This window comes from Toxorhynchites rutilus, chromosome 2 (assembly GCF_029784135.1).
Source record: "Toxorhynchites rutilus septentrionalis strain SRP chromosome 2, ASM2978413v1, whole genome shotgun sequence".
NCBI lineage: Eukaryota > Metazoa > Arthropoda > Insecta > Diptera > Culicidae > Toxorhynchites > Toxorhynchites rutilus.
Window position 1 is genome coordinate 300,882,752 of NC_073745.1, and position 18,629 is coordinate 300,901,380.

Genomic DNA, 18,629 nt, shown 5'->3' on the forward strand with positions numbered 1-18,629 from the left:
TCTCTTGTCATCAAATGAAAGACATTTAAATGTCCCATCTTTTTGGAAAAGGTTTTGACGTAATAACCATTTTTGCTGTGAACGGATTTTGATGATTTGCATATTGACTCGATTGTTTCTAAAGATTTATTTTGATATAGGGTAGAAGGACCAATTACAGTAGTAATACAAATTATGGTAACACCCGTACCTCTTACGCTGAGGGCCACGAGCTCGATTCTCCCTCCCGACATTCTTCCAAAAAAGGAAGCTACCTAAAATCATAATTTTCGTTATAATATGACCGATTTAAATTACGACTCTCAACAGCTTTTTTAAAAGGCCGTATTCAAAATTATTGGTCTTTCTTTCGAAAATCGTGACTCAAAATACAGCTGTCTCATTAAAATATGATGTTCGACAAAGTTGTTGGCAAATCAATTAGCGATTTAGTAAAAATAACATTTAAGATACACTGTTGAAAAATTTTACTCAAAACTTACATAACTTACTTACAAAACTTACAAAACTTGGGAGACATCCATGCCTCTCACGCTAAAGGTCACGAGTTCAAATCTCAATCCCAACATTCTTCCAAAAATGGAAGTAGAAGTGACGAACCAGCCAAATGAGTTGAAAGTCACTATAATACAGATAAAAAAAAATACTCAAAAATTGAATATCTCAAAACACCCCCTCTTCGTATTTTTTTTCGTATATTTTTATTGCACAAACCATCCAATTCAATAAAGTTTAGCGTACAGTAGTGCTGTATCGAACCTTCCGATAAAAATATTAAAAAATATACTGGTCCAATATTTTACGATATCGAACAAAACTACAACTTTTTACTATATCGGTTTGGTATGGAATGGCGGTATATAACAATTATAATCCATAATTCTTCTTCGTGTGATATTTTTCGAAACAGTTCCCAACATGCAGTCCTGGTTTTCGACTACATGTACCGCAAAAATAATTAGTTTGACATCTTCTACCCTTCCTTTTCTCAAGCATCGGTGACAAATTTAAGTGAAAAATGTAAGGTAAGGTATTGTATTATAGAGACTTTAAACTATTTCAGTTCATTCGTCTCTAGCCTTGAGAAAGGCCCTTGGAAAACTTTACTCTACTCCAGCATTATCCCTCCACCCTCTTGCCTTGAGAAAGGCACTCGATCCCTCGCCGTCCAGCTCGTCCAGCAACGATGTTGTCCAGTCGGTGTCCACGCAACGAATGAGGAACCGCAAAGAGTTCAAGTCTCCGATTAAATTAACTAAAATTGAAAGCAATCCCATATTACCGTACATTTGTTCTCTGCATGTGTGTGCTTTCCAACCCACGTAGTCAATAACGGGCAATCAATGCAACAACGAGGCGCAAAAATAATATACCGCTCCCATTGCGTAGTCGAACACGAAGCAAAAAAGAAGTTCCGCCCGTTGGCAGCTTCTTGCGCCTTCAATACATACTATACTTATGCTCCAGCCAGCGAGTGATTAACAACATTTCTTCGAGCAATGAGGCGAAACGGCTCTGAAATTTGTTCCATTGGCTATCAAAAATGGTACCTCAATTATTGAATAGTTAGAATTAGTGAGAACTGGAAGCATTCATTTTTTCGATATATTTATTTGTTTTTTATTCCTAGCACCGACTTTATAATTATCATTTTTGAATCAATTTCCAAAAATTATATGATATTTTCAAGGAATAGCTGTACCAATGAAATATCTTAAAAACTCAATCACCGAAACTTGAATGGCTAAGCCTAATAACACTGAGGTTTCAAATAACTCTGAGCATCAAATTTATAAAATTAGATTGAGATAAAAAAGCCTACTCGTGAAAGAAAAAAATATCCTCAAAACACCCTCAGTGGCTCTAAAAGCCTTATTCAAAATCTCATAGTTTTTCGTATTTATAATAAGAATAGAAGAAAAAAAGAAAGTAAAATCTTCACCCAAAAATAGGAAATAAAATTGGGATGTATTTGAAACATTCTAGTTAGAAACCTCTCTCCGAATATGATGTGGGCTCCTTGTTTCCTGGTAACAAAAAATTACATTAAGACAGATTGATTTGAGCAAGATGTTATTAGCGCTAAAAATAGAATCTTGCTCGCATCAAGCATGTCTTAATTCAAATACAGGTCGGACTCGATTATCCGGAGTGTTGATTTTTTCTCTCTCCGGATAATCGAATCCACCAGATAATCGAATAATAAAAAAACGAATTTTCTCTCGGCTAACGTAATATAATTATGATTTGCACTTATTTATTAATGGTTTTATCTAGCTTGACCCGTTTGTATGTTTGTGACTTTGAAACTTTGTAACTTTGTTTGTAGCGCTGTACCATGTTAATAGAAATTTAATCCCCTTCCTGTTGACCGTTTGAGCTGAAATTTGGAAATTTTGCATTTTCCATGATCTTGAAAATCCAAGATGGCGACCGGTACAAAATGGCGGATTACATATTTTCTCAAAACCCCATCAATATGTCTATCAAATGAAAGGGAGTTACTAGTAGAACACAGTTATTTATTGAAAAAGGAAATCCAAAATAGCCACCACCACAAAATGGTGCCTTTTTTTCAAAACCTCATCAATATGCGTATCAAATGAAAGTGCTCGACTGGTAGGACATAGTAGATAATGAAAAATCCAAATCCAAGATGGCTGCAGTCCCCAAATAACTAATTACTTTTTAAATAGTTTCATTCAGCTTGACCTGTTTGTATGTATGTTTGAATGTTTGTAGGGATGTCCAATATTAATAGGATTTGTCCCGTTTTTGTTGATTGATTGATCTGAAATTTGGAAGACACCCTTAATTCTACTGTCATTATAAAACTGCGTGTTCCATGATCTTGAAAAAATCAAGTTTTGCAGCCATTAAAAAAGGGCTGAATGGTTTGACTTGGAAAACACAAAACATAATAAACAACATAAATTCAAAATGGTCGACTATGTATTTTTTTGGAATCCTCTCAATATCGGTATCAAATGAAATTATTTGACTAACAGAGTACAGTAAATCATGAAAATATTCCGAAGAAAATTAGGTAAAAACTAAACATTGAATTTCCGATTGTGTCACATTTACCCGAAACCCACTCACCCGAAAGACAGTTACCCGGAAGACATTCACCCGAATTCCACTTACCCGAATGTAATATCTACCCGAACTGACGCTTACCCGAATGCGACAATTACCCGAATGTAACAGTTGCCCGAATGTTACACTTACCCGAATGTAACATTTACCCAAATGCGACAGTTACCCGAACGTAACAATTACCCGAATGTGACATCTACCCGAATGCGAACAAAGGATATATTCGAATAATACACAAATATTATTATTAGGAAGTATTTGTATATTTATCAGTGTTCATTTCCATTCAAAGTATGCTCGTGGGTAGAGCAATTTGAGAAATAGTGGCGTTGAATGAAATCCTATTGAAAATAATGAAAGAAATAAAAAATAATGATGAGAAATGAAAGAATGCAGTTTTATAATGTATTATGAAGTTTATCCATTCATATGGATGACGCAATCCGTTTACTTAAAAGAAAGCTGACAATTTTGGTACATACGTATTATAGCACTGAAGTACAATTTTGATTATGAATTTATTTTATCGCAATTAAATTTATTCGGAGATCAAAGTACATGACATGCACAATTAACCAGGCAAACGTAATGCACCAGGTAAGCGTATGCCCTGACCTGACTAAAGGATCGTCTCCTATGTTTCAAACAAACCGGGCAATCGGTGGAATACAGGTTTGCTTGCGAGAGGCCGCCGCTTCCGACGGCGGGTCGGCGGCCGATTCGGATTGCGTCACCTTGGCGGCTTAGTGCCGCCTCGGTTCCTTATCCTCGTAAAATGGGGACTTCGCTCCCATTACGTTGATATCAGAATAAATTTCATCACGAAATAAAAAAAACATGATAAATACTGCGCTGCGGTGTTAAATACGTAAGTACCATTTTTAGTTTTGTTATCTATTGTTTTCACATTTTCATTTAAATTTTGTATGTTAAAGTTACCTGCTTAATTTTCGGAATATTCCATCTTCTTCTTCTTCAATGGCACTAACGTTCCTAGAGGAACTTCGCCGTCTCAACGTAGTATTACTTACGTCATTTTTATTAGTACTTAGTTGAGATTTCTATGCCAAATAACACGCCTTGAATGCATTCTGAGTGGCAAGCTCTAGAATACGCGTGATCACAGTGCAAGTCGAAGGAAATTTCTTTGACGAAAAATTCCCCCGACCAGAACGGGAATCGAACCCGAACACCCGGCATGTTAGTTATGACGCTAACCACTCAGCCAAGGGAGCACCACGGAATATTCCATAACATATGCTTATTTCTGAATGATCTCTTGGCCTTAAAGAGCAATACGGAAAGGAAAGGCATGTCACTTGTGCCTACACTTATTTCTAAAAATGACACAGCGATGTCTTCAACATCTTCTACGAATTTCCCCATTACACTTTCTCATTTTACTTCGTAACAGAAGATCCGACAAGACTCATAATATGTTTTGTCGGAATTTTTCCTTCTTTAGTTGGGTTAACATTCTATTTGAGTAAATGTCGCATTTGGGTATTTGTCACATTCGGGTAAACGTTGCATTCGGGTAAATGCCTATTCGGGTATTTGTCGGGTAAATGTCCATTCGGGTATATGTTGCATTCGGGTATTTGTTACAATCGGGTGAATGTCATTCGGGTATGTGTAACTACTAACTGCTACTTGCCTAATTATATTCTAGCTTTTAGTACATTAAACCGTTTAACTTAAAAAGTTTTTCTGCTTATTTTATTTTCTAGTTTTTAGTAAATTATCTGTGTCATTAGTATACTTCTCTACAACAAAACCATTCAACTTTTTTTCTTAAATTTTTATTTCTAACCTAACTTTCTTCGGGATATTTTGACAATGTACTGTATTCTATTAGTCAAATCATTTCATTTGATACCAATATTGAGAGGATTACAAAAAATACATAGTCGACTATTTTGTGGCGGTGACCTTTTCGAATTTATGTTATTCATAATGTAGTGTATTCTCCAAGTCAAGCCATTCAGCCATTTTTTAGCGGCGGCCTAAATTTTTTTTTTGAATTTTTCAAAATCATGGAATACGCAGTTTTTTAATGGCAGTAGAATTGAAGGTATGTTCTAAATTTCAGATCAATCAGTGATCAAGAATGGGGTCAAATTTCAATTAATGTGGGACAACCCTACAAAGACTCAAACATACATACAAACTGGGCAAGCTGAATGAAACCATTAAAAATTAATTGTTTAATTGGGAACTGCGGCCATCTTGGATTTGGATTTTTCATGATCTACTGTGTTCTACCAGTCGAGCACTTTCATATTGATGGCGCTTTGAAAAAAAAATATTGCGCCATCTTGTGGTAGCGGCCATTTTAGATTTGTATTTTTTATAAATAACTGTGTTCTACTAGTCAAGCCCTTTCATTTGATACCCATTTTGGCTATTCAATATGGAATTATTATACAAATTATTCAGAATTTTCGAAAATATAATCGAATCCCGGATAATCGAATCCCGGATAATCGAGTCCGACCTGTACTATAAAATTCCAGAATTAAGTTTCTTATATTTTCCCGAGTGAGTATAAAATTGCATGTGATGCGAGCTAAATTCATTGTGATAAGATTGCCATACGGTAGTAATACTTTTACAAGTTCATGAAACAATTTACAAGAACGTATATTTTTGGTGAAATCGTATTACTCGAGCAACCGAAGCCTTAACGAAACTTTGCCCTCTTATGGTAAGAATTTCAACGTTTCTCGTCGTCGATTACTTCCTCTGGGGGTACGTGAAGGACCGTTGCTATGTTAATAAGCCACAAAATTTGGAGGAGCCTAAAGAAGAAATAACTCGGGTTTTCAACAGCATCGAAGTCGTGATGTTAAAGTTGTGCCATCACATCGAAAAAGTCTTAAAATAAGCTTTATTTTCGTTTTTCAAAAATTAAAATCGGTTCACTATTGTAGAAGTTATTAAAAATTGTTGCGTGAGCGTTTAATCTGAAAGACCCTGTATATTTATATCATTACAACGAACTCTACTCACCCACATAATTCTCAGCAGAAAGATGAGATTAATAATCAGCACCGCACAGGTGGGCCCTTGGATTATCCAATCGATGTGCGATTCCCGCATCCACGAGCATTCAATTTCGAGCTGTCAATGTTCCATGGGAAAGAAAAGAGAACGAAACAAATCACCAACAGTAATTGTTTTGTTTTATCGCAACCGGCCCCTACCTTGGAAGGATGCTCCGACGCCGTATCGGCCGAGTAGAACGGTTTTGTGAGTGCCCACGCTCCGACAAAGATTAAAGGACCTCCTGTGCGTTGGCGGCGCGTTGGGTGTTCGTTTGCCCGTAACATACAAAGACGAGATAAAAGGACGCTTGTATTGAGAGTGCTGTTGCTTCCAGCGCGCGGGATGAGGGCACAATCTAATGGCTACTTGAATATAAATGTTCCCTTTTGTAATGAATGAAATGGAATTAATTTTCCGAAAGCGTACTTCCGTTTATTGTGTCTTCGGGCCGAATGGTGGCGAATGATGCTGGGAATGGGAGTGGGAAGGCGTCAGGTCACTTTAAGGACTTGAAAGAAATTGTCGAATCGGTTGAAGTGGCACTTCCAGACGAGCTAAATTGTGCGCCAGGCTAGATTATCAACCCAGCCCCTTGGTTATGTGTTCCACCCTCACTCGTGCAGAAACTTACCCCATCCAATTAGGGCATACTTCCGAAAGCGCAAGTTGTCACCGGAAAACGTTTGCACCACCAGCATGTACAGATAGAGACCTGTCAGAGGGAAGAGAAAGATCATACAGTCAAGATAAACACTGTTCGAATGCTGTTCTTGTAATGCCGAGAATGGGAAATGACAGTTGTGGAATGTCAGATATGTCCGCAAACTGAGAATATGATAATAAGGACATGGTCTGAGCCGTTTGTTGCGAGGAAGTTGAGCAGACGAATGCTGATCCCGACTCCGTACGCACCCACGGGATGCGACTAAATGCGGGTGTATATCAATTAGAGATTGTAAATTAATCTACAGGCCGGCGCACACAGTTTGTATCATGACTTATTCAGTCTACAAGAAACGGACGACGAGATGCATTGTGTGTACCGTAAGGGCCCACTCCGTTAGCATACCCACAGATATCGGTAAACTCATTTCTAATTCACGAGATAACATCAAGGCTGTTAAGCCCAGACTGAGCTCTATTTGCTCATCGACTAACCAGCTACTGTGGAGCTGTTTGAATTCAAACCGTTACCCATGCCCATCCTCCCATTCCGCTGGCACACCGCGAGAAAATGGCGAAACAGCGGGGAAGCTGACTGAACTTGACATTAGCATGTGGCTTTATCAGATTAGACTAACAGATGAGACTAATATGGAGCGGCTAATGAGGAGCGTCAGCGTCTTCCGCGGCTTTACATGGGTGTGTAGTAGATGTAATTTAAAATCAATTACAGACTTTATGCATACTGCACCAGTCGATTAGGGGCCGGTCTCGCATGAATCCAGGCTTCAAACTGCTCGATATTTCCCTTACCCGTGGAGGCTATTTATGCAATATTACCAGGAATAAACACGTCACCTACTAATTGACGAGTCGTTTAACCTGTACCGGTTAAATTAAATCCCAACAGAACAACAGACCAAATCCGGAAAAATCATATTAACGCACCTTCTGTTAAACCACCCGTAAACAAAACGGGGAAACGAATCCGGATCCCTTAGCGCACAATGAGCACCTAAACACGGGGTCATTTTTCGGGTTCCCTTATCCGCACCGATAATTAATCGTACCGTAATTACCCCGAAACATAAATCAAGCACCTGATTCCGGATGGGAGCGGGATGCTTCGGGCGGACGGTAAGTGTGTTCTAAATAACGTCAGACTTGCAAGTGTCCTTCATGTGGTAGCTAGTAGCTCCGGGCGGAACCGTGACCGTGAGTTTTATGGAACACTGAAACTCAATTAGTTGCTGGCTCTGATGGAAATCATTTATGTTTCCGTACTGTTTTTATTATCGTTGTTCTTTTGCAAGACGGGAATGAAAAAAACGGCATATCAGAATCGTTAGAAGTTCTGTTTATGAAACTCACATATTCATATTTACTTTGTTATCTAATTGTGAAAAAAAAATCATTGCCAATTATCCTTTTATTCAAGTTTATAAAGCTATGCACAGTCTCTCAATTAAGTTTCAGGATTCATATTGAAAATTAAATTTAAAACAAGTTATTCGATCTTCGCTGATGTTGGTATTCAAAGTAGTTTCCTCCGACCTCAACACACTTTTCATATAAGTTCGATTCGAAGGTGTGCTTGTGTTCATACGAACGACTTTAATGTCATCAATAAAGTCCTCCTGATTTTCCTTCAGTTGTTGGGAAAAATTAAAAGTCAAAGGATGTCAAATCAGGACAATACAGTGGATAATGTAGAATATAGATGCGATTATTTCGAACCAAGAAGTTAAGCCATCGATTTGTGACTCGGTGCATTAGAGACACAATATATTCGATACACTTTTCCCAAATTTCACGATAAACTTAATAACAGATTTCAACATTATGAGAAATCGTTTTTCCTTAAAACACTCATTTGAAATTAAAACAAATGAAATTGTATACATGATTAAATTCTCTCTAATTAAAATACATTGTCAGTACCCCTGGTTTCCAAGGTACAGTTTAGGACCAGGCGTTCATTGACACCCTTTGCAATTAACAATAATTTTGATATCCAACCCAGTAAACCAGCTTTAATGTATTGGGTTGATCGGTTGACCGGATAATTACCGATTTTTTCATCACAAATAAAATACAATTTTTTTTGTACATATAATGAACGTATAAAGATGGGATGTTTTGGAATATTCTACAAGCAAATTTTTGTCTTGGTGTGTGTAGATGTAGTTGGCGAAAATATCGAAAAGAAAGAATAAATTGATTTTTTTCTGCTTCTTTTTCAAATTTTTGAGGACTAACGCAATTTTTTGAAAACTAATTCAATAGCAAATCTAATTAGACTTATCAGACAGCTTTCATTTTATTCCTATAGCGTTCCTTCAGGACCCTTAGTACAGAGATATTTTTGTTTGAAAAGAAAAAATCCTCTTCGTCTTTGATGAATAATTTCTCAATAAATAATGATCGCATCACAAATCGAAAGGCAGGTTTTAGCACTTTTTTTTTTAAATGAATACAAAAAAAATTGTTTTTTCGTCAATGGAACAAAGTATGCTTCTACAGAATTTCGGAGTTTCAAAGTTTCTTCCCAGTTAACGAGTTGAATTCGATAACTGGGTTGCTGCCATGCCATGACATCATCCCATCTAATTTTGCAACGATCTTCTATCAGCAATTTTATGGACATGAACTAATAAATACGATAGTTTTCAAGTTTCACTCAAATATAACCATATTTTGCAGATGTTCTAGAAGAAAAAAGTTTTTAATTATTGTTTCACAATAATGTTCGAGTGGTGGGAAACGCCTTTCTGAACTGCTCAAATGATATGAATAATGAAATGTTTATTGCACCATTTTATGAACAACATCTAAATACTACACGAAAGAGATTCTGTTATCAAGCATAGGAAAGGGATAAAAGACATTTTAGATAGATCAATGTCGATTTTCTTAAAATAGAACGTTTCTACAGGATTCAGTTAATTCTAGTTTTTTTTCAAAGCACTCTTCTGGTTTAGTAAACATATGGTTGGCAACCCTGCCCGGTAGCGATCCGTGGAAAATAAAATATTATCTAATCATATAACAGACTTTTCCAATGTTAGAGGCGAGTTTATACATCTTTATTTCAATCCGCTACCGGCGCCATCCGGTTCCTGTATTGCTCTAGCTAGCCAGCAGGCAACATCGTAGGTCAAGACTGAGAGGTTATATGAATTTTTATGGATTCTTAGTCGTCATGCGAATAGTATTCGAAGCGCTTAGTGTTCTGTTGTATCATAAAACATGCGTTAAACTATTTGTTTTCCATTGTTGGACGAGAGTATGAAAATTGGCATTTGTGATTTATCGCTCTAGGCAGCGAGCAGTCAACAGCTTCAATTGAGGCTTCTAGTTTATTCAAAAGTTCTCGAGTTGGCTTCTACAGAGGCTGCAAAGAGTTGCGACAAAATCACGCAAAGTTTTCCCACTTAGTTACTTAGTTACTTAGTAAATTTCGTTTCTTTCTGAGATAATCCATAATATTATGATAAAATGATAATAATTCCAATATCCAAAGTGATAAACAAGCGATGTGAATAAAATAAATTCGTTACCCTACTTTAACAATGCGATCATGATCATGAATTTTGCTGTAGTTATTTTGTGTAATTCGTTTTCGTTGATCTACCTCAGGCACATGCGACGGTGAGTGGAACCTTCTTCGGATGAAGTTCAGGTTAGCAAATTCAAATTTGTTTTTACCGATAGAATGATTATGCAAGAATTCCAAAATGTAAAAAATCTCAATTCTAGTTTTAGATGAAAATTGGAAACGTTATTCGAATAAGCACTAGTATATATATATATATATATATATATATATATATATATATATATATATATATATATATATATATATATATATATATATATATATATATATATATATATATATATATATATATATATATATATATATATATATATATATATATATATATATATATATATATATATATATATGATGTCTGTCTGTCTGTCTGATTCTTATAGACTCGGAAACTACTGAACCGATCGACATGAAAATTGGTATGTAGGGGTTTTTGGGGCCGGGGAAGGTTTTCGATATATTTTGAGACCCCTCCCCCCTCTCTAAGGGGGGCTGCCATACAAATGAAACACAAATTTCTGCATTACTCGAAAATTAACCAAGCAAACGAAACCAAAGTTGGCATGTGAAAGTTTTAGGGTGCAATAAATGTTTCTATGATGGTTAGACAGTCCTTCCCCCACTCAAAGGGGGGGCTGCCATACAAATGAAACACAAATTTCTGCATTACTCGAGAATTAATCAAGCAAATGAAACCAAATTTGGCATGTGGAGGTTTTAGGATGCAATAAATGTTTCTATGGTGTTAAGATACTCCTTCCCCCTCTCTTAGAGGGGGCTGCCGTACAAATGAAACACACATTTTTGCATTACCCGAGAATTAATCAAGCAAATTAAACCAAATTAGGCATATGGAAACTTTAGGGTGCAATGAATGTTTCTATGGTGGTTAGATACCCCTCCCCCCTCTCTTAGGGGTGGCTGCCATACAAATAAAACACAAATTTCTGCATTACTCGAGAATTAATCAAGTAAATGGGCGGGACGAAGTTTGCCGGGTTAGCTAGTATATATATATATATATATATATATATATATATATATATATATATATATATATATATATATATATATATATATATATATATATATATATATATATATATATATATATATATATATATATATATATATATATATATAAATGGATATCTGTCTGTCTGTCTGTCTGTCTGATTCTTATGGACTCGGAAACAACTGAACCGATTAAGGTAAAAAAATTGTATGTAGGGGTTTTTGGGGCCGGAGATGGTTTTTACGATAGTTTGAGACCCCTCCTCCTCTAAAGGCTGCCATACAAATGAAACACAAATTTCTGCATTACTCGAGAATTAATCAAGCAAACGAAATCAAATGTGGCATGTGGAGGTTTAAGGATGCAATAAATATTTCTAGGCTGGGTAGACACTCCCCCTCCCTCTTTAAGGGCCCCTCCCGTTACAAATACAAATACAAAATACATACAAATAAAATACATAATACATAAATACATACAAATGAAACACAAATTTCTTTATATCTCGAGAATTAATCAAGCAAACGAAACCAAATTCGGCGTTTGGATATTTTAGGATGCAATAAATGCTTCTATGGTGGATAGACACACCTTCCCCCTCTTTAAGGGGGAGCTGCCATACAAATGAAACACAAATTTCTACATTACTCGAGAATTAATCAAGCAAATGAAACGAGATTTGCCATATGGAGGTTTTAGGGTGCAATAAATAATTCTATGATGGTTAGATACTCCTTCCCCCTCTCTCTTAAGGGGGGGGGGGTCTGCCATATGAATGAAACACAAATTTCTGCATTACTCGAAAATTAATCAAGCAAATGAAACCAAATTGGGCATACGAAGGTTTTAGGGTGCAATACTCAAGTGGTTTAATATTTTTTTCCCTCTACATATGGGTTGCACTGAATAACTCGAGAACTAATCATGCAAATGGAATCAATCTTGGCATATGCCATACGAATGAAACACAAATGTCTGCATAACTCGAGAACTAATAAAGCAAATGGAGCCAAATTTGGGATGTGAGCGATGTGATGTTGGGTAACGAAATTGATTTTCGTTCGAAAGTGGAAATGGATTTGAATGTGATGAAACGCACTCCTATATCGTCTTCTATCTGTACAAAAAAATGGATCGTCGAATGTGTTGATAAGAGCAAAACTCGAGAAAGGAATTGTCCGATTTAGGTCTGTCTTCATTTTATCATACTTTCTGTATCAAACATTTATTCCATGTAACGGAGAAACAAATAATAATTTTATAACTTTATTAATAATTTTAAAGGGAAGATTGGGAAATCAATCAATGAACAGTTTTGCGATAGGACCCATGAACGTGCGATAAGTAAGAAAACGTGAATGTGGTAACGAAAAATGATTTTGGGCGGGACGAAGTTTGCCGGGTCAGCTAGTTCTTTATAAAATACAAAATGCCGGTATTTAGTGAAAAGACTCTAAAGAAAATTATAATTTACGTATCAATGATATAATATTCGATAATTAATTTATTTCTATAGAATGATTTTCATTCAATTAGTACAGGTCGGACTCGATTATCCGGGATTCGATTATCCGGAATTTTAGACTTGATTATCCGGAGTATTTTATTTTTGATTTTCGGAAATTTTGAATAATTTATATAATAATTCCATATTGAATAGCTAATATGGGTTTCAAATGAAAGGGCTTGACTAGTAGAACATAGCAGATAATGAAAAATCCAATTCCAAGATGGCCGCAGTCCCCAAACCTGTTTCTATGTATGTTCGAATGTTTGTGGGGTTGTCCCACATTAATAGAAAATTGCCCCCGTACCTGTTGAATGATTGATCTGAAGTTTGGAACATACATTTAATCGTACTGTCATTATAAAACTCCGTATACCATACTCTTGGAAAATTCAATTTGGCCGCCGCTAACAAATGGCGTTTATGTGGACAATCAATCGTTTCAATGAACATTTGTTCGCATAGCTAGACGTAATCACCAGGTTGCTCTGTTTGTAGCGTTTGTATTTACAATTCCGATAATAGTCAAAACGTCTTCGTCGGTAGTTTCAGTTGTTATCGGATAAAATCAAAAAGGTTTGGAAGAAATTTAGTGAAATGTCTGGAAAAGGTGCTCTTGATTTGTTGCGAGTCTATGATAGTAAATACTTTTTCCTGAAGAATACTTTGGAATATGATAAGAACAACAGGTTCGTGTTTTTCAATTAATTGCCTTTACAACAATCTGCAATGTTGGTAATTTTAGCAACATGATTTACCGATATCACGATCAATCGCATAAAGATGGTGGAGTGACTTACACTAACGGTATAAGTAAATGCTGAGTATGTGGAATAATTCAATGTTGAATCCGAGGAGTTATAATGCTAAGAACCAATATTATTTTAATTTTACTACTGATCTGATTATTTCATTATCTGCTTGAAGATCCAAATGCAGAAATTTAGGTAATTATAACACATTAAAAAACACTATTGCTTCTCTTTGTTCATCGTGTACAGAAAATAGTAATTATATGAGCAGCGTTTCAATGGTTTCTTATATTCATCTATTAGGAAACGCTAAGTAATAAGACATTATCGTGACAGCCATGTTTGGACTCTACAAAGAATGTGATTCAAATGTAGATTTAGCTTTTAGCACATAATACTGACAATTGTTGATTTTCGAACAATGTACGAAAGCTGTATGGAATTACGTCTGTTATGCGGACAACCAGTAATTTTTTGGAAATATTTTTTTCAAAATTGCTCAAATGTTTTCGAACAAAAAATGTTTGTTTGCATGTTGAGCAAACGTATTACATTGTGTAGAATGCGAAACAGCGAAAAAATCGATTTTGTTCATTTTGTCGTTTACGTTTCCTATACAAACATGGGCAGAGAAGCTCTCCAATCTTCAAGCAGTTTTTTTTCTGCCAGCTAGATAAGCCTGGAACCATTGCAGCATATTAGCGCAGACTCCCATGCGTTTCAACTTGGCCACTGCGATTGCGTGGTTCAGCTTGTCGAAGGCAGCTGACATGTCGGCATAACGGGTGTTAAATAAAAAATGAGAATTTTTTCAATCTCATATAAAAAAAAATTTTTTTCATCGATTTCAGTATTTTTTATTAATAACATAATGTATTTTCTTCAAAAAAATGTCAGTGAATGTTTGAGTAAGGGCCGTGGTCTGCTGTTCGACGCAACATTGTCGCGATGCTCTCACAAGAACGTTGTACGGCACTTACGTCCATTTTCCAGATACAGTTCCGGATTCTTGTAGTCAGTTGCTTCGTGTCCTTGGCCCTCCAATTGATTTTATACACTAGGGCACTGAATTAGCCAAAGAAATCCTCTATTGGGCGGCACTGGGGCAAGTTTGTTGAGTTACGATCTTTCGGCACGAACAGTATCTTTTTTTCCTCAAGATACGCCAGCGTTTTCTTGACGTAATGGGAAGACGCCTTGACGCCAGAAGACGTACTTCCCATCCGCGTGATGCTCGTTCAGGAACGGCAGCAGGGTTTTATCGAGGCACTCTTCTCGATAGATTTGTTGGTTGATTGCCAGACCGCTCGGCTTAAACCAAGGCTTTGAAATGCCCCGGTCGGAAATGGCGATGTACAACATAACCTTTTTTTCAAACTTGTGCTTGAACTTGTATTTCACTTCAGGCGGTGTGGATGACTTGTCGCTGGAGTAGTAATTACCATTTCCTGGAATATGCGTTTTGGACAGCGGAAAATAGCTTTCGTCGTCCAGAACGAAAAACGTCCCGCGGTATTTTTTGGTCATCCACCGACACTGTGATTTAACCGTCTCAATCTGCTCCTCCGTGTACTCCGGCGACCTCGTCTTCTTCCTGCAGACGATTCCTTCCATCTTGAGGGTCCGATGGATCAATACGTGGGAGCAGCCATTTTTCCGACCGGCGTCACGCAGGCTGGTTGCGTCCTTGTTGTCAAAAAGCTTCTTTAACGATGTCTTCCTCTGCTTCGTCATTATCGTCACCGGACGACCACTTCTAACCTTCCGCTCTACGTTCAGGGAACCCAGGATACGATATACCGTACTGACAGGTACATTTTCTTTCTTAAAATGTGCCACCGTGAACTTTTTTCCTTGCTGGAAATGCGTTTCGTAGAACCGTACAATGCGTTCGCGGAGCACGTGCTGTTTCGACGCCATCTTTGCTTTGACTAAATTCAAACTAGCAAAACCAAACACACCATCTGTTCCTAGGGAGCCCAAAGAGCAATTTTCTTCGAGAAAAAAAATTTTACGCTCTTTATTTGAGTTACTGAAAGGTATTAAAAAAATTCTCATTTTTTATTTAACACCCATTATATGGTGTCTGTCTAGCATCCCTCCGAAATGCCGTCGGTGATATTCGACGTGAAGGCGAGCAAGTTCGGAGTTGTGGAGTGACCGGGCATGAATCCGTGCAGGTCGTTACTGATTTGTTACTTACAATGGAACAACATTGGCGGCAGGACTACGAACGGCTTTGACGTGGCGCATTGGGTGGAAATGCCCCTGTAGTTGTCAATGTTCGCGTTTGAGCGCAAGAAGTCGACGTATATCTTCGGTGTCTGTGGCAACTTCATGTTTGAGAAAGATTGTCGAAGGCATGCCGCTTTCCTTACGTTGATCGTTGATATATTTCCAAAAGGCTTTTGGGTTACATTTCAGCTTTTGCTGGATGCGTGTCTGGTGGTTAGCAAAGGAGTGTCTACTTTGCATCTTATGAACTCGGTTCAATCTACAGTAATGTTCTCTATGTGACAGCACAACGAGATTAGCGAAGCGACGCACTCGAACTCTGGAATACTGGGTGAGTGCTGCCCTTTTTAGAGTCTTCAGTTGTCTAAGCTCTTTTGTCATCGGCGGAACACGATTGTCAGAGAATGACTGATTCGGAACATGCCTGTCAATTACATAGCATATTGCATTTATGAAGCAATATGAAAATCATACATGATGTACTATTATTTATGCCGATCACTGAACTACTATTTTCAGGGGTCGACTAAGGATCATCTTCCTCTACATTTCAAATGGATTGAAATGTGTTAAATTAGTGCTAATTTCAATAAAAGCATTCACAATAATAATAATTTCCATGGGAAAGATAATGGAACAAATCTGATGATTTACTGTAATTATCACACCAACTACGCCAACTTCCCGTGTGCTCCGTCTGCTCTCCCCCTTCACCAAACGGCACCAGAAGATGTCACCACAATCAGCTCAGGGTCAGCAGCGGATGGGGCTCCCGCAAACTCGCTAATCGACTTACTTACCTTCCACCAGCATCCAGAAGAAGTTTGTCGTGGCGAAGTAATGAAAGAGCGTGACTAAAAATATACAGCCGACTAATTCTTGCCTCGTTGTCATCTGTTGGCGCCGCGATGAAGGTGCAACCGGAAATTGTGAAAGATGAAAACGGGTGATTATTCGGTACTGCGGGTGGAAGCCAATCCCCTTCCCCTAGTCCCACGCACCTGCCCTACCTGTAGAGAGAGTATCATAATCCATAAACTGGATGACATAATGTAAGTCAAGAAAAGATTGACATGAATTGTGTTCCTGAGGCATCGTAAGTCCCTGCGGTTGGGAGGGATGGGAAGAGAAAAAGAAAAGATGGAAAAAGTAACGCGAAAAGTCGAGAGTTCAGTAAATTGTTGTTATCTCACTTAAAGTAGATCAGCACGGTGACAGCGAGCACCAGAGCCCCTAGACTAATGGTATATCCTACGAAATAGATTAATGTTGGCAGTTCAATGACCGGTTCGAACTCCGAAACGGCGGATAGCTCGGGCAGATGGTGGCACGCATCGTAGTTCGTGTAGTTGTCCCACGTGCCATCGATGTTGCAATACCGGGAGGCATTTTCTGTAGGGAAGAGAGGAGACAAAAACAGATCACAGTGTCAAACTTTGATCAAATTCTGCTGCCGGATTTACCGGACAGTTTTTCATTAACGAGTAAGCAAGTGACACCCTCCCGTCCCGAACGGACACGGAGGCCCGTGGTGTTTCATTTCCGAGAAAACAAACATGTTCAACTTACAAGACAAAAAGGAAGATAAAATATTTACCCACCCAGATCCCGTATCTTAATGGATATTTATTGCTCTGTCCGTCGTTAATTTTTTGATTCACGACCAGTGTTTGCTGTTTCCGCCCGAAAGTCCGCAGATGGGCGTTTTTATTTTTACCCCAACTTCGGCTTCTTAAATGACGAACCAACCGACGCTTATCTTAATTTCATCTGTTTCTCGGAACCAATTTCTAGGTTTTGTTGAAAGATAACCATCAAGGTAAGTAATTCAAGCCTTTCGGATTCCAGCCCAAGAATTAGGGCCGCAAGTTGCGCTGCATCATTCTATTTGTATACCCTCCGGAAATTGGGGCACGAGATAAAAACGCAGTATCTATAAATAGCATCAAAGCAAATAAGCTGTAAGCCATTTCTCCGTTTCAGCCCTTTTTTTGTCTGTGATAAAACTCGTTTTATGGCAAAAACCAGCAATTGATCCGTCACTTTCCCCATTAATTTTCCTCCCGCATTGACTCCGGACCATCAAACACGACACGATGGCGCGAGATGAAGACATCGCTTTCAGCATCGATCTCACTTGACAAGCTTGCACATTTTCCTTCATGCCTTGTGTTTCGACAGAAATCACACACTGGGGGGGGGATGACACACCGGAAAGACACCCCCTCTTCTGCTAATGGGGCTAATTACGCACTACATGAAGTGGCCCTTTATCAGCGCAGATGGCTGTCGGATGGTAATGAAGCGCGAAACGATGGCGATGTCACGACAGCTGCCCGGACAAGGAAGCGAGAAGTGTCGCTCACAAAGGTGGAAAGTGCTCGTTACATGTGATCTGTTGTTTGCTCCCTTCGAAGGAGATTCAATTTCCAACTTCCCACTGGGATCGTGGAAAGGAGCGCTGTCGATGTCAGATTCATTTTACTCTCTTCACTTGTTGAAAGTTGCTTTAAATTCAACATTTGATACGCAGCAGACGGTGAAGAGGTGGAATTTTTGGCAGAACGCCTAGTTCGCTAAGAAATTGGAACTGAGTAATCAGCTCTGTCTTACAGAAATTAAGTTATTTCATTGCACTTTCACGAGAAAAATATTTAAAATTTTTCCAACGGACTTCGGATAAAATCGCTGACT

General features: G+C 37.9%; 1 protein-coding gene across 1 annotated transcript in view; it reads right to left on the minus strand.

Annotated features, from left to right (window-relative positions):
* The window catches only part of LOC129767005 (diuretic hormone receptor-like), a 20,527-nt gene extending 3,114 nt beyond the window's left edge, over nucleotides 1-17,413 (minus strand). Inside the window, exons 1-7 of the mRNA XM_055767607.1 lie at nucleotides 17,371-17,413; nucleotides 17,129-17,327; nucleotides 16,937-17,039; nucleotides 16,736-16,829; nucleotides 6,779-6,859; nucleotides 6,306-6,388; nucleotides 6,112-6,222 (exon numbers count right to left, since the gene is read on the minus strand). Coding sequence (XP_055623582.1) covers nucleotides 6,112-6,222; nucleotides 6,306-6,388; nucleotides 6,779-6,859; nucleotides 16,736-16,829; nucleotides 16,937-17,039; nucleotides 17,129-17,327; nucleotides 17,371-17,413 — 714 coding nt within the window. The remainder of the gene's footprint in view (nucleotides 1-6,111; nucleotides 6,223-6,305; nucleotides 6,389-6,778; nucleotides 6,860-16,735; nucleotides 16,830-16,936; nucleotides 17,040-17,128; nucleotides 17,328-17,370) is intronic.
* Between the last annotated feature and the right edge of the window lie 1,216 nt (nucleotides 17,414-18,629).